Source organism: Lissotriton vulgaris, chromosome 5 (assembly GCF_964263255.1).
Source record: "Lissotriton vulgaris chromosome 5, aLisVul1.2, whole genome shotgun sequence".
In the NCBI taxonomy this organism is placed as follows: Eukaryota; Metazoa; Chordata; class Amphibia; order Caudata; family Salamandridae; genus Lissotriton; species Lissotriton vulgaris.
This window is the reverse complement of record NC_141693.1, coordinates 92,578,081-92,593,974: the sequence shown is the minus strand read 5'-3', so window position 1 is coordinate 92,593,974 and position 15,894 is coordinate 92,578,081. Positions and strand designations below refer to the sequence as shown.

Sequence of the window (15,894 nt, the reverse complement as noted above, 5' to 3'; positions counted from 1 at the left end):
CACCACAATTTCCAGAAATACAATGAAAAAGGTTACATGTGTTTTAGATCAGCTGTTCATTGTACCTGTTAGAAATCTACCTGGGGAGGGGACCTAAGTTCTGGCTCCCACAAAAACCTGATTGTGGGGATCCTACAGAGGCAAAACAAACCAAAGATTTCATGAAGCAAACTTTTGCCACATTTTGTAATGCGGTCAAAGGTTGGAAGCCTCATCATAGGTAGTTTTTGTCAGAGCTCTGGAACAGCAAACAGCTAAAGAATGAAGGACGAACTATGCAAAAGCAAATATGAAAAAAGTTTCTGTGTACTAAAAGTCTCTATGCGCTTAGTAGAAAGTTTGCATTGGGAAAGGTAGGATTGCTTTGCATCAGATATATCATTTTTCCCTAAATTAGCACATAGAGGCAAGGCACAAACCAAGATCATTTACTAGTTCACCTCAGTGCTCTCAGAGTACTCACACTGGCTCTTAGGGCTGTTTTTGGTAGAGGTACACATATTCACTTACTTGTTGTTGCAGTCTTTACATTATGAGAGCTGACATTTTAGACCTGGGACAGGGGATCTCTGAACCTTTCCAATAGCGGATCATGCCCACATGCTTTGGTAGGTCTTCTGTGCCAAGGTGAGGCAGAAGGACTGGGTGAAAATGAGGAAGCATCGAAATTCAGGTTTTCTTTGGCTGGTCACTAAATGATCATGTCCCAGGTAACATCATTGGTTGTCCGAGCAAACATAAGATTCTTACTCCTCCTGTTTGCAGCCTATGCAGCCACTGCTCTGCACTTGAGTGTCCCACACTAGGCAAACTGTGCAGAGCTTAGGCTGGTTAGCTTGTTGGGCCATCCGAGAAGAACCATCCTAACCTCTGGATACAGAATACACATTTCTTCTCTTCGTGTTACATGAAGGTCTTGTGGTTTCTGAATTGCTACAAAAATCACTTGCCTCAGACAAGACTATATTTAGGTGACTACTGTAAGTCAAATGGTGACCTTTCAAGTCTTAAAGCTTCAGGTATTCCATAGAGTGGGCCCTGTATGCTGGCTTTAGATCAAGCAGGTCTCGGTTTCTACTTTCAAGCACAAACATTGTCTCCCTTAGTTAGGTCCTTATTATGAGGAAAGCTTAGCAGATTTTCCAACACAGAATTCCTTTCCACTAAAACATGAATAGAGGGCTACTTTACTTGGATTTATAGGGTCAGAAATAAGATTTTACTGGCTGGGCAAAATTGCCATTTACATCACTTTAGGGTTTGGCTGTCGCAGCAGCCAGACCTTGTCCAGTCCCATCTGAACTCCTTCCCTCCCCTTTTTAGGACACTTCTATTTCTGACCCCTATCTTCCTCACACCTAACCAACCTCACCCTTCACAGAAGGCCCTGCTCCCACTTACCACCTGTCCCACTGAGCCCAGTGTACTAGTTTACACAATGTTTTGTTTTCATACATTCCCCCATTTTTTATTTTCCGCATTTGCTTCCAATCATTTAGGAACCACATTTCTCCTGTTCTTAATTTTTCCACATTCACATTCTGCACAGTGTTGTAAAAATCAGTGTCTAAATTTCCCACATCCTCAATCTCCTTGGAGCATAATTAATCCCAGTTTTCCTTGTTCTCTGGTGTCTGGAATCCAGAGCCGGATTGGCCCTTGAACACTCAGGCTTTTCATCAGTGGACTGCTGGCAGTAGGTGTGCTCTCAGAGGTAATTGGGCATCCATCCTTTAACAAGGCCCCCATTGCTGCATTCTAATTATGTCCTTCCGCAGTGTGGCGCTGGCTAGAATATGTTTTCCAGGATTGATATTGGTTTCCAGGCCGGCCTTGCTGGTATCAGAAGAGGCTGGATGGAGACAAAACTTAGAGGCCCATTAGGATGGCGGGCGGATCGACCCCGCCGGGCCGGTCGACTTGTTGACCGGCAGAAAAAGTGCCTGCATATGGTGGCGGTGTCTCAAAGACACTGCCATCCATATTACAATGCTGGCAGTTATATGCCTTTCCACGGCGGCAACTTTGCTTTGGGGGCCTGTTGCGGGCCCCCAGGCTGAAGGGGGTCTGGAGGGTGCACATGGGGGGTACCTATGGTACCCCACGTCATTGCCATGCACTACGTGGCAGGTACCACGTGGTGCCTGCTATGTAGTGCATGGCAATGCAATGCCCAGTCCTTTTCCATTGCGGGCAGGTCTGTAGCCAGCAGATCCACCCGCAATGGAAAAGGCACAGGATGCGCCCGCCTGTGTGTGGGCGCATCCTAATGTGCATGGCTGGACCGCTGCAGCATCGGCGGGCGGTCCCACACTCCGTTACGGTGTAATCTGCCACTAAGTGTTAGAAAAGCTGCTCAAATTTGCACCACAAAGCAGGGGCAGTCCACTTGAATGGGGTCCTAGGAGATGTTGGGTTTTAGCCCCAAGGCAGAGCTGCAAACTACAAGGAAAATGCAAGAGTCAAATTGTATGTGACTCGCGATGAGGGGGATGCTAGAGATTATATAATGTCATATGTGATCTGACCATTTTTGTCATATGAGCCCTGCAAAGGTGTAGCTGCCAGATAATATTAATATTTCACACCTGACTTTAGGAATGTTAGACAATAGTTGAGCAACTAATTTATCAAGCTTAAGAAAATTTGGGGCATATTACCAAGGGCATTATCGCCGCTTTAGCGGGAATTTTTCCAGCTAAAGCGGCCATAATTGTATCGTCCTATTACCTAACTGTCGCTAACACCAGTTAGCGACAGCTAGTAGGAGGTAGCGGGCATTTAGGTGCCCACTTTGCATGTCAGTGATAATTATCGCTAATGACATGCAAAGCGGGTGTGCCAAGATGTTAGCGACTGGAAACAGTCGCTAACATCTCTATCTCCTATTACCAACTTTTTGAAATAATCGCGCTAAGCGGGATTATCTCCAAAAGCTAACGCCTGCCCAGAGCTGTTCTTAGCCATGTTATCCCATGGTAGGTGGATAACATGGCTAAGGACATTTGCTCGGTAATGCATGAATATCGCTGACTTTACAGCGATATTCATGCATTTTGGCCGATTTTTATCGCTTAGGAGATAAACCTTGATAATAGCAAGGCTCCTAAGCGATAAAAATCGGCGGAGCTCGGCGATATTAATATTGCCGCTAAACCAACATAGCGATAATCATCGCTAGTTGTTGGTAATATGCCCCTGTTAGAACTGGGGGTCTCTAGTTGGCAGAGGTAGGTACCACTGTCCAAATAGGGACCCTTGCTTCTAGTCAGGACAAGGAGATAACCCTCTCAGATAACCCCTGCTCGCCCTCAAGGTAGCTTGGCCTGAGCAGTCTAGGCTAACCAGAGGCAATGCGTTAAGTATTTGTACCAACACTCACAGTAACACAGTGAAAACACCACAAACTGATTCCACAACAGTTTAGGAAAATAAAGATATTTATTCTAAACTACACAAGACCAAAATGGCAAAAATCCAACATACACAGTTCAAGGATATGGTTTCAAAAGAGTTCTTCAGGTTGTAATCAAAGTTCTTTAAGTTGCGTTAAAATAATCCACAGATGCGTGAAAAGTTCACAGTTGCGTCACGTTTACTCACAGTACCTTCTAGATGCAACAAAGTTCCACAAGCAGGAAGCTGGTGCGGTGGAAACAAGCGATGCGTTACTCCTGAGACCCTGGGGAGGCGATGCGACAGCCCCGCTGCGGCAGCGGGCGTGTTGCGACGAATCCGGTCTGTATGGGGAGGAAGGCAGCTTGCGTAGATTCCGGTGCGTAGGTTCCGTAGGAAGTCTGTTCTCGCAAAGGCACGATGCGATGATCTCGTAGGGCTGCGATGATCTCCGGGGCGACGATGCGCGATCCAGCGGTGATCCTCTCTCTCGCAGCTCCTCGATGCGATGGTTCTGCGACGATGCTCGCAGCGACGTGATGCGGTCCGCAAGCAAGCGGTGCGGCGATCTCACCCAGCGACGACAGGCTCTGCGACGACACTCGCAGCGATGCTCGATTCACCCGCACCGGTCTGGTGCGTCCCGCAAACGAAGGGTGCGACGGCTCCGGCAGCGATGTCAGGCGCTGCGCCGCTCTCGACCTTCGTAGCGGCGGGAAACCTCTCGCACTGTCGGGGATGCGCTCCGCAAGCGAGCGATGCGACACTTTTCAGCTTCACAAGTTTCTCAGCTTAGTCTCAAGCTTCCCAGCTCAGGTTCAACTTCCAGAGGCCCCACAACTGGACCAAGCACTCTAGGAAGGACAGAACTCTCTCAGCAGAGTTCAGGGAGACTGGGGGTGAAGTCCTTTTGTTCCTGGGACTTCAAAACAGGGAGCCAGCTCTTCTCAGGCCCTTGGAGATTCCTTCAAGACAGGGGACACAGCCCACAGCAAAGTCCTTCCCCTCTCCTTGGCAGCAAAGCAACAGCAGGTCAGTCCAGCAGAGCAACAGCAGGACAGTCTTCCTTCTTCAGAGTCAGCTTTCTCCTTGGCAGAGGTTCCTTCTTGATTTCCAGGATGATCTAATTTTCTGTTGTCAGGGGTCCTGTACTTATACCCCTAAAGTCTTTGTTCTCTCTGTGCATGTGGGCCCTGAGCCCGGTCTGAACCAGTTCTGGGTGGATCTTGAGCACTTTGTTTTGCTGGCTGCATCTTTCCTTTCAGAGTGAGGGGCAGAGTCCTCAGCCGCCCAGCAGGAGGTGGAGCCAGCATTGTGGCAGGCAGGCACAGCCCTATTCAGCCCAGGTGCTAACTCCTCCCACCACTCAGGTAGCAATTGCTCCACTCAGCCTAGTGCTGACTCATCCAGCCTCTGGGGGGACTCCCCAGCCCCTGTCACTCACAAACCAGACAGTCAATACACAAACAGTCTCAGGCACACAGAAGGGTCAGACAAGAGAACGGCAACTTTCTAAAAGCGCTGTCCTCAAACACAGGATCCAAAAACCATCTTTCCTAAAAGATGCGTTATTAAATTCTGAGTTCAGGGATACTAGATACTTATGTCCTATCTTGTTCCTATGGGAAAAAATGCCGTTAACCACTGTAGCCAGCATCCCCCATGTTAACCTATGGAGCAAGATAGCCTTACAATAGTGAAAAACGAAAATGGCTGTAATTCACTACCAGAGCATGTCACCTGCACTAGTACATGCTCTACCTTTCACATACACTGCACCCTGCCCAGGGGGGTACCTTGGGCCTTCCATAGGGATGACTGATGTGCACGAAAAGGGAAGGGTTAGGCCTGGTCAGCGGGGACGCGGACCAGGAGGACATGGCAGTTCTAAACTGCCCGTAGGCGCTGCAGTGGCAGGCCCGAGACACCATTTTAGAGCTACTCCTGTGGGTGGCACAATCAGTGCTGCAGGCCCACTAGTAGCATTTGTCATCACCAGCCCTGGCACACCCAGTGCACTTTACTAGGGACTTCATGGTGATACAAATATGCCAAACATGTATATCCAATCAGAATAACAATTTACATAGGGAGCACTTACACTCTGGCACTGATCAGCAGTGGCAGAGTGTCCAAAGCATCTAAACCAGCAAAAACGAATCCAGCACGGCATCAAAAATACAGGAGGCAGAGGCAAAAGATAGGGGTAATCACGCCAAAAGATGTCAGGTCTAACAGCCCCTTTATTTTTTTCATCCATGTTTAGACAGCTTACTAAGGAAAAGCCTGGCCTAACTGCAGAAAATCAAATGAATTGTCTGGTTCGAAGATGTATTCCTGTGGTGTTTATATCTGATCATTTCAAAAGGAAAACATGCCTATTTTTCAGCCATCAACATGATTTGAATTCTAATTTCTCAAGAACTGCTGAATGGACCTACACCAATCCAAATAAGGCACATCATGATTACCGAGTAAAGTTTTACTTTCATGCTTAAAGTGGTGTAATTCCATCCAGCAAATATTATTGTAGAGGAGAGCAAATGTTTCTATGGGAGTTCAAATGGGAAAAGTCATTTTTTAACCTCCTTACCCGCATACACACACACACACACACACACACCCTTGACGGATGTGCCTGAATCCTACCATGCAAAACCCAAATATTTTAATTAGGAAAAATTTTGCACATTTGCCAAATAGCAGCAATGTTATTAAGAAAACAAAAATGTATTTTCAGTGGAAACTCTGATATAATTGTGACTACACATGCACTATGATAGCCTCTGTAATTAATATATATGTTACACAGTAGTGGTTGCCACTGTGTAGTTAAAGTTAGGTGAGAGTGTCCACAGGAAGAGCATTTTTTAATTTTACTAATAACTTTGGCTCAGTTTGACAAATCTTTTCTAAACCTTAAAAAAAAAATCATACACTTCCTAGAAAGTTTTTTTACTGATCTGTCAAGACAAGAAAACATGGGGAGGGGTAATTGCAAAACGTTGATTTGTAATGTTGATTCCCAGTGGACTGTTTTAAAGCAGACACCAAAAAATGGATGAACAAAATCACTCCATATTTGGTAAAAAAAGTTAGAACTTTACTCCGAATGGGTGCTTTTCAAAGTGTAAATCTGTTTAGACAGTTTTGGAAAATGTGCTTTTAAAGAGGTGCTTGGGGCAGTCATAAGGGGGGTAGAAAGTTATCTGCATTGTAACAGCTCGCCCTCCAGAAGTCGTGCTGGACCTTATTTTTTTTATAATTGATGCCTTCTGATTGACCCATGGAGCAATTTCTTCCTTAAGCCATTTGTTATCATGGTACCCAGGCTGGTACCATGGTACCGAAAGATTTGATTGGCTGGCTGTAGCTAGAATCAAATGTTGCTGCCTCCATTAGAGGACTTGGGTAAAATAGTCCCCACCTTTTAAGGACTTCTACTCCTACTTTATTGCCAACATTGGCCGATGTAGTTCAGGGAGGATCTGATGCATGCCAGTTTCTCAAGATATGCACATAACATAAAAGTACATACAGGGAAACTAAAGGGAAAAACACATAGTTAATGGCTATTTTGAAAATGTGCCATCGATCCTACCTTCCTGGACCTAGGTTGTATACCCAAGTTTTTCAGCACTTCTGTGTTACCACCTCTCCTGTCCAGAAACAACTCTGACATTAGCCAAACATTGACATTTAAGCTAGTTCATGTTTATGTGACCCATTTCCAAAGCAGAAGGGCATAATTACTTTTGAAAGCTGCCTTTATTCTTGCCCCTTCTGCCCTTTTCAAATACTGAAGGTGCACACCTGCTGGGTTAACATGGTTATATCAAGCCAAACATTGATTCTCTGCAGGCTGAGTCCATTTGGTTGAACATCTTTGAAAGTTGTTAAGTATTTTTACATGTTCTCTACTAATATTTCAGGAATATTCACCAATACCTATAACATGTAGGTGTTCTCGTGCTCAGAAACTAACCTGAAATTCTTTTCTTAGATCTGTGCCACTACAAGAAGGTTTGTCCCTTCAACGGAGGCTCCCCCTTGATGCAGAGTTCAGCTTCAGACTTCCAGTTCAGTTGGAACCAGGTTCCTAATGCAGTTGGTAAGATATCAAATGTATTGGGGTAGAAGAGGTTCTTCTTCTTATGTTGTTCTTTTTCTTGTTAATACTAAGGCCAAGGGAGACAAGGGTATGGAAGGATAGCACAGCATGCTAAACACTCTCCCGTGTTAACGACATGCAGGGTGAATCCATAAGACCTCTGTTATTCCGGGGTGCCAGAAAGAGGGTAACATTAACTCCTAATATTTCATCACGACAAAATAGCAAATCTGTGGTACTATTTACTATAATTATTATCCTATTATTTGGATGAGTAGAAAATGGCAAATCTGCAGTAGAAAGCATTATATCAACTAATTACTAATATTATGCATAACCCTTTTTTAAGTTTAACTTGATAAGCCAACACAATGGGGCCCACACACAAACTGCACCTTTTAATAATAATAATAATGTTATTAGTCTACAATATTAATACTCATGCACTAAAAAATGCTGTTTACTACCCACTTGTAGAGGTGTTGGCTTTCACCGCACCACTTTTTTCTATGAGGGGGCCACCCTTACTCCGCCCAACCCCTTCCTCTGTTGTATAGATCTCTACAATCTTACTACAAATCAGGTGAGGTTTGGGAGTAGTAAGAAGGAATTAAGGGAACGTTAAGGAGTTGTTTAGGGGGTCAAACACCTACCCACAAAAGAGTAAGCACATTGCTAGTCTCAAATCGCACTTCTAAAGCTACTACAGCCAAAAAGGACTCCGAATAATCTAAATGTATTCTGCCTCAGACCTGGTGTAAATCTATCAGCAAACATGGCCAACCACTGAAACTGCAATACTATTCCCTAAAAAAGAGATGGGCTTAAAATAAACCCCTTAGGTAATTATTTAAAATAAAATAACTTTTTTTGACTTTTAAAACAATATTATTTCATTTAATGCTCACAAAATATAGAATAAAAAATATTTTAACATAATTTGTAAATAAACATTTAAAATTACATTTAACTTTTATTTTTTTAATGTAAATTAAAATTAATTCCAAATCCAACATTTATTAGTTTTTAATACATGGTAAATATTATAAATTTTACTGTAGGTGTGATTTTTTTTGCGAAATGTTTTCAGAAATAATGATATATTGCTTAAGTAAATGTAAGTTAATTCATTTTAATATACTTTTAAGATAACATTTTTACAAAATTATTTTAAAGTTTAATTAACTGTGTTGCTTATCCTTGTACTTTAAAGCATGCATGTGAAAATTGTTTAGCAATAACTTTGTAAATTTTGTTGCACATCCAAGGAGTGGTCATATGTAAGTCTACTCTTTGTAGTATCTTTACACTTGGAAATAGTGAACAGCCAAAAGGAGTAAACTTACTACAAAGTGTAAAGGTAAATCTACAAGTGAGTACATGTCTAAATTTACCTTTGTATGCCTAATATCTGAATCTATTAGAACTCAACTCAGTTAATACATGGATATTTCTACCAGCAACATACTGCATACTGTGTACACACAAAAAGGGGTTTACCAAAAGTACACAACATTCCTCTCTGCTCCATCTGTCTATGAGACAGATTGCATTGTTTTCACTTTTCCGTCCTGTTGAGGCAAGTGTGAGACAGCTTGAAAATATTTTGGGGCCCATAATTGGCCAATAAGGTGACCAACCAGGAGGTCTGAATTGAAGAGCAGTGTATATCATATTGACTGCCATTTTATAATCTTCCTTTCTGGCTGAAATGAAGCAACAATATCCAGACCTGAAACATAGGCAAAGATTTGTTTTGTTTTTATCGGCAGTGAGAAAGCAATCCTCTAAGGGCCGACCAATCTACATCCACCAAGTGGATCTTCCTAGATGCTCCATGAGGGGAAAATATAAGCACTTCACTCAGGAATACAAAGGAAATACTGTGCTGATTTCTATTCTAAAATGGAAAAGAAATGCTGAAAATGTTATGTACTATTAGTTCTAATGTTGATTTAAAATATCTTAAACTGTGGCCGATGTCCTGAGAATGGTAAAGTGAAAGCTAGGTCACATCCACACGTTTGATCATCATGTGTATTTGTTTTTCAGTTTGTGCATTTCCATATATTCTGGCTTTCACCACTGACTCAATTGAAATCCGATTAGTTGTGAATGGGAACCTGGTCCACACAGCTGTAGTGCCTGAACTCCAACTTGTAGCTTCAAGGGTAAGGATTATATAAATGAAAAGTGTACATCTGCTATTACTGTTCTTTAGCCAGGTAAAAGCTTCTTCCAATGCAACACATGTCTACATGGTACTGTGTCATAACTGCATAACTATAGCAAAACTATTGACTCTCAAAAATTCAGGACTAATTACCACTTCAGCCCTATTCCCTGATGCAGTCAGCTGCCTAGCAGCGGAAAACCTTGACTATTAGTCGTGTTTCTATGAAATAGCTACCTTAAAGAATCAAGGAAAGAAAATTAAATAATAAGATATACCAAAAGTATGTGTTTTTAGAGAGATTACCAGACAGCACCCAGAGTAATGTACCTTTAGTTTTAAAATTCTATGACTGTGTATCTTTCTTGGTCTTTCTTCATCAAAGGAGGTGAAAAGAAATCTGAAACTCTGTTAACGGGCAAATGCCTTTACATACATTTTTTTATATCATTTCAGACTCAATTGTTGACAAAATCATAAGCATAATATTTTTCACAATTAAAACCACAGCTCCGTAGACTCTCTGGTTCCCTACCTCAAGGTTAATTAGTAACAGCCTCATATAATGATGACTTGTTGTCTCTGTCATATCGTGTGGCAGAGGACTATAATATTTACGTAAATTTAGAAATCAATAAAAGATAAGGAAGGCCAGTGTTTCCTGCCACACCAAAAAAAGCTAAACAAAAATACATTTGCAAAAAGATTTGAAGCCAATTCAAAGAATAATTTTCATTGTTCAAATTCTTTTTTTTCAATCAAGAAAGCTAAATTAATGTCACACATTCATCTACAGCACATTGCTTGTGCAGTCAACATTGTAAGACTTTTCAAGCAAAAGTAATTTACCTGAGCAATACAGCTTGGAGTGAAAATAGTTTGTACGGGAAGAAATATTTTTAAGATTTCTGCAATTACTCAAGCACTTCAACAAGTCTTGCAAGTTGATGAGTCATAAATCAGAACACAACTTAAATTTAATTTAATCCAATGATAATTGATGTAACCTCTGACATGTGTATTGAGTTATCTGACTTCTCATGAGGAGCTCTGCAAAGCACTTAATTTATTCACAAATGATATATTAGTGTCTATTCTGAACATGTTATATTTGTTAATAATGTATGCTTTTTATGGAGTTTCCTCTCTGCCGTTGTTCTTCTTTCTGAATTGTTTTAAGCATTCTTATTCCACTCATAGATCTAGCCCTGCCTTGTTAAAGAAACAAACTCTTAGAGCTAGTATGCCAACCAGAAAAAAGTAGCTTGCACTCTTTGATGCATCTCTCCAGGCATCTTTGGAAATGTAAACCTTCTTCCATCCTAAAGAGCGGTTAAAGTTGTGTTTAAAGCAGGCAGACAATGCAATTGAACACAATTATGGCTGCTCAACACTGTGTTTAAAATAAGTTAGCGTAAAATATTTGCAGTTTAAGGTTGATACACAACCATACCGCCCAGTCCCACCATGCACTCATGACCTCACAGATGACATCAAAAAGGAAAACACTCATGACTTTTTCAGTCAAATCTTAATTTACATCATTGATGACTTCAAGTTTATCATTAACATTGTATATGACACAACTGAAAGTGTGCATTACATTCTACTGGGTGCAACTTTTGGCCCTTTCTTGCATTCTGGGTACAGCAATCCTTGAGCCAAGGCTTTCTGCTGTGTGTGTATATTCAAAATGGTGTACTCTTACTTAAAAACGTGTAATAATGTATACACACCATTAGAGCACACCAGTGTTTTAAAAAAGTTAATGCAAATAATTCTAGACTGAAACTTTGAGTGCCACTGCTTGTGATATTGACTGCTTCCCACTGTCTCTTCTCAGTCTGATATTTATTTCAAAGCCACTGCTGCCGTGAGTTCCTCATCTAACAGCAGCTCCAAGGACACAAGTACCCAGAGTTCACCACAGACACCGACAGGGTATGAAATGCCAGTGTTTCCAGCATCACCTGGAGAAGGTAAGGGCAGAATGTGGTCAACCTTTAAGTAGCTTTGTTCTTTTAACTTGGTCTTTGTTTTGAAATGACAAACATCAGAATTCACAGGGAATTAGAAATCAGAAGACTTCAGCCATTTACAGATTTTTGTGTGCACCCCAGGGGTGCAAAAATAGCTTTCATGGGGGAAGGAGTACAAAAAAATAGGAATTGTTGGATTTGACCCCCCATAAACTGCATTAATTCTCAATCATATTCTACACGTGTGGTGGAATTTAATGCATGATTAAATTTACTCCTGGGGCAGGAGGTAGGGGTCCATGGATCTGTTCACCTGTTATGTTAATTTGTTAGATTTAAATCTTTATTCGTCAAGTTAAAAACAGCCATAAAAGTGCATGCAGAATTTAATCGACAAATATAAAATCATAAAAATGTGAAGTTAAGTTTAAAACATGTTTAAAAAGCAGCCCCCGTCTCGTCCTTGTATATCCAGCTAACAAACAATAATTAGCCAGAGTTGTACGTCTGCCCCTGTTATAAAGAGTGCAACATTAAAACACACAAAAGGGTCTTCAAGTGCAAACACATAGCTTAATGCAGTTCGGTGGTCTCTAATGTTGTGTGCGAGAATGATTGGTTTTAAATAACAGCTCCTTAGATTCTTATTAAAATCACAGAATATTATAAAGTGCTGAGTGCTTTTCTTAGACCGACCATCACACCGATAAGCCATTGTATCCGAAGGGCGTACATTCATTTCGGAAAAGGCAACTAGAGGATGTGCAGTGCCGACACGCAATATGGTCAGAATGGCACGATGCTGGATGATATTCACACAGGAAAAACAATATTGACATCCGTCCTGCAATTCAATAGACATGTAAAATGCAAGAGTTGTCTTCCTCAGTTCCTCACACATTCTGCGATCCTGCCTATATTTAAAAAAGGATTCCTTAATAAAACTGTTATCAATGGATGAAGATCTAAGTGGATCTTGCACTAAAGACATATTAAATAATGCACTTTATGATACATTTATATAGGAAATCCTAGGGATATTAGAAACATGGTCCACAATGAGACAGTCTGAAATAACCGATTTAGTTAAGCTTGCTTCTTCTTTGGATCATATGGAACACTAGAGTAATACAGGTTTTAATAAGATAAGCTCTTCGAAAAATTGCAATCCAACCTCTTTGTGGCATGGCGTCCAGGGTTGAGGGCGAGGACTTCACTTCCATAGCACTCTGATCAGGGACATAGCGAGTATGACTAGAGTGAAGTGGCACAGAAGCGCTATTGATTATATTGTGACTGGTGACATCACTCGGGAGGGAGCTTAAGCTTCTAACAGGGATAGAGGCAACCAATTGTGCACATCCAGATGTGGCCTCAAGCTGGGGTGAGTATGCACCTGGGCCGTCGGGGTGAGAGTCCCACATGCGCCGCAAGGGTTCATTGATCACTGCCAAGCGCTTGTTGATAGTCAGGAGTAAACTTTCCATCAACCCCCTTACACTATTCAAGAGTTCTCAATAGAGGGAGTCTAAGCCTCACGTAAGTACATTTTAGTGGGGACTAGACTGCAAGCAATGATGGTAGCAAGCTGGAAACCTGGGATTAAATCCCTATTCTGGCCCCCAGCATCTTTTCCCTTTAGCTTGTGGAGCTTTGTTATGGGGAGATTCTGATAGTTGGCTACTATCTTGACTGAGCTCAGCAGGCATGGAAGTTGCATGGGATACTACTTGTGGGCCTTGCAAGAGGTAGGTGATAGAAGAAGCGGCCTCACTTATGATCTGTGTTGCTGGCTGGGGAGATAATAAGGGACCAAGGGCCAGGACAATGCGGGCGGGTAGCTGTTGTTCAGCATTTTCTCTTTCTTTGATTAAGGCGACTGCTGCCTTCCTAACATAGCCATCCAGGGTAGTAGCTCTGGTCTTTACAGAGGGGTTATGTTTAACCATTGAATAAACGAACAATATTGATGCGTGCATGCACCAAACATTAAAAATATAATCATATTTATCTATACAACTCTGCGTCGGGGATCTTAGGAGGGTTGGGACTTCTGCCTTACCTTATTGGCTGTCCTTAGGTCAGCCAATAAGTTAAGGCAGCAGTCCCAAGCCTCGGAGGTCCCAGGAGGGTTGGAACTATCGTTGGCAGGGGAAGGCAGCGGTCCCTCACTCGTCACAGAGTGAGATGGAGTCAGTGAGACTGCTTACCCCACCCTACACTGTGACGAGGTGTCAGTGATTGACATTCAACCCAGGGCGCTTCAGGGATTTGAACTGAAATTCCCAGGTTCGAGGCAATCAGTGATGATCCCCCTCGTCACAAGTGGAGGGCCTTGAGGTGCTTTGCTGAGCTCAGGAGGTCACGCCCACAGGAGCTGTGAATTCTTCCGCCCGGCAAAGTTCAGCTCTGGCACCCCCAGAGCCTGTGCTTTTAGTGCATGTTTAGCTCTGGCTGCCTGACCTGAAAATAAGAAATGTCTGTCAGGCTGACCTTTGCTCAGCCTGACAGACATTCTTTATAGAGGTCACGTGGTGAGGGGTGTGGCACATCAGCCTATTAGGGCGTGCCGCTGCTGAAAGGAATACATCCGTTTATTGAATGTTGAGTTCTGTGCTCCATTAGTGCTGGTGTGCTGCAGTTTGATGTGGTATGCTGGTAGAGATATTCTGGTAAGATGAATAGAGATATATTTATTGTACTGTTATTGTGTAGCGCAACAGGAGTCATTACATATTAGGCAGTACATTGGGAGTCACTACATCATAGGCAAACATTGCTATTACTTTTGGGAGTAACTCCACCGCATAGGACGTACACAAATAAAAGAAAAACAAAGTAAAACGATTAAGTGTCTGATGTTGACTTATCTATTTAATATCAATTAGGTTGGTTGCAAAATATGACTCACTCCAATTGGCCAAAATCACTGGACTAAAAGTTGGTAAACTTTACCCACTCCCTAAATGGATTTGGTTCATTGGCACAAAATGTTTTGGAGTTGCAAACTAGTGTGTCCAGCTTTGATGAAGCCTCACCAGCTAAGGTGACGAGAGTTCAAAAAATAAAAACTGGGACTTTTCACACACATAGAAGTACACCTACAATATTGCATCAATGTGCAAGGAAAGATTCACTTAAAAACAACACAAAACACAGAAAATGAGGCTGTAAGTATACGTAAATGAGACTGCTCCGTTGGAGGTGATTGAACATATCAAAGAGAAGCTTGATCAGGGGGGTAGAGCCATTCTAATTCTATTGGACCTGTTGACGGCCTTCGACACGGTCCCACATGATAGGCTCCTGGATAGGATGAGAGATCTTGGAATAGGCAGACCTGCTTTAGAATGGCTGACTTCCTTTCTTGAGGACAGAAGTCAGAAAATGTGTACTCCTCCATTCCTAAGTATGGGCGCAAAATCCGCTCCGCTCACGAAATTTGTGAATTTTCGCGCATCTTGCGAAATTGCCAAAAAATTCGCAAAGTCGCTCGCGGGTGGATTTCTTTGCACATCCCCGAGTTGAACTTCAAATAATCAGCCCAAACAACTAGTGAGCACTGTAAGAACTGGGGGCACCAGCTCTCAAGGGGGTAGCATGGCTCGAGCAGGAAGGCAGCCAGGGGCTTGCGTGTAAAGCAGCTATTTAACACACTCATCCAACGAAACACACAGTGGCGCAATAATGGAGACCACACCAGTAGTTGTATTTGAAAAATCAAGATCTTTCATATAGAGCGATGCATTATTAATTCATTGGCATTTCAGGTAAGCATTTCATTAAGACATTTCATGAATCACGTTCAGGTTGCATTTCCTAGGAATGGGTGAACATTTCATTAAAACAATAACCCGCTCATCTAGCAGTGAAACACTAACTAACCCCGCCTGTCGCATCAGACTCTCTGACAGGCAAAGGGGTATTTGTATTAACCTGGAGGATCCTACAAGAAGCGACTATAGTAATGCGTTTAAGTAACACATCCAACCTCTCATGGACGCTTTTCCTTAAAGGTAATACAACATATCGGCAAGTACTTATCAGTCTAACAAGGAACTCCAAAGAACACAACCTTTAGTCATTTGTGACAAGCCTTTCTTCTTGTAAATACCGGTCGGCTTGCGACCTAGAACAGATCATTAGAATACTATGGAAGCCCACCTCTGCAAGAAAATTCAGTACAGTGAAGTGAAGCTCCCTCTCATTTCAGGCTTGTAAATATGGTGCACTAT

General features: G+C 42.3%; 1 protein-coding gene across 2 annotated transcripts in view; it reads left to right on the top strand.

The window, feature by feature from the left end:
- The window catches only part of GARNL3 (GTPase activating Rap/RanGAP domain like 3), a 1,096,377-nt gene that overhangs the window by 1,050,325 nt on the left and 30,158 nt on the right, over positions 1–15,894 (top strand). For both annotated transcript variants that reach the window (XM_086920961.1, XM_086920960.1), the window contains 3 exons: positions 7,400–7,507; positions 9,560–9,678; positions 11,524–11,659. In XM_086920961.1, the coding sequence (XP_086777087.1) occupies positions 7,400–7,507; positions 9,560–9,678; positions 11,524–11,659 (363 nt within the window). The remainder of the gene's footprint in view (positions 1–7,399; positions 7,508–9,559; positions 9,679–11,523; positions 11,660–15,894) is intronic.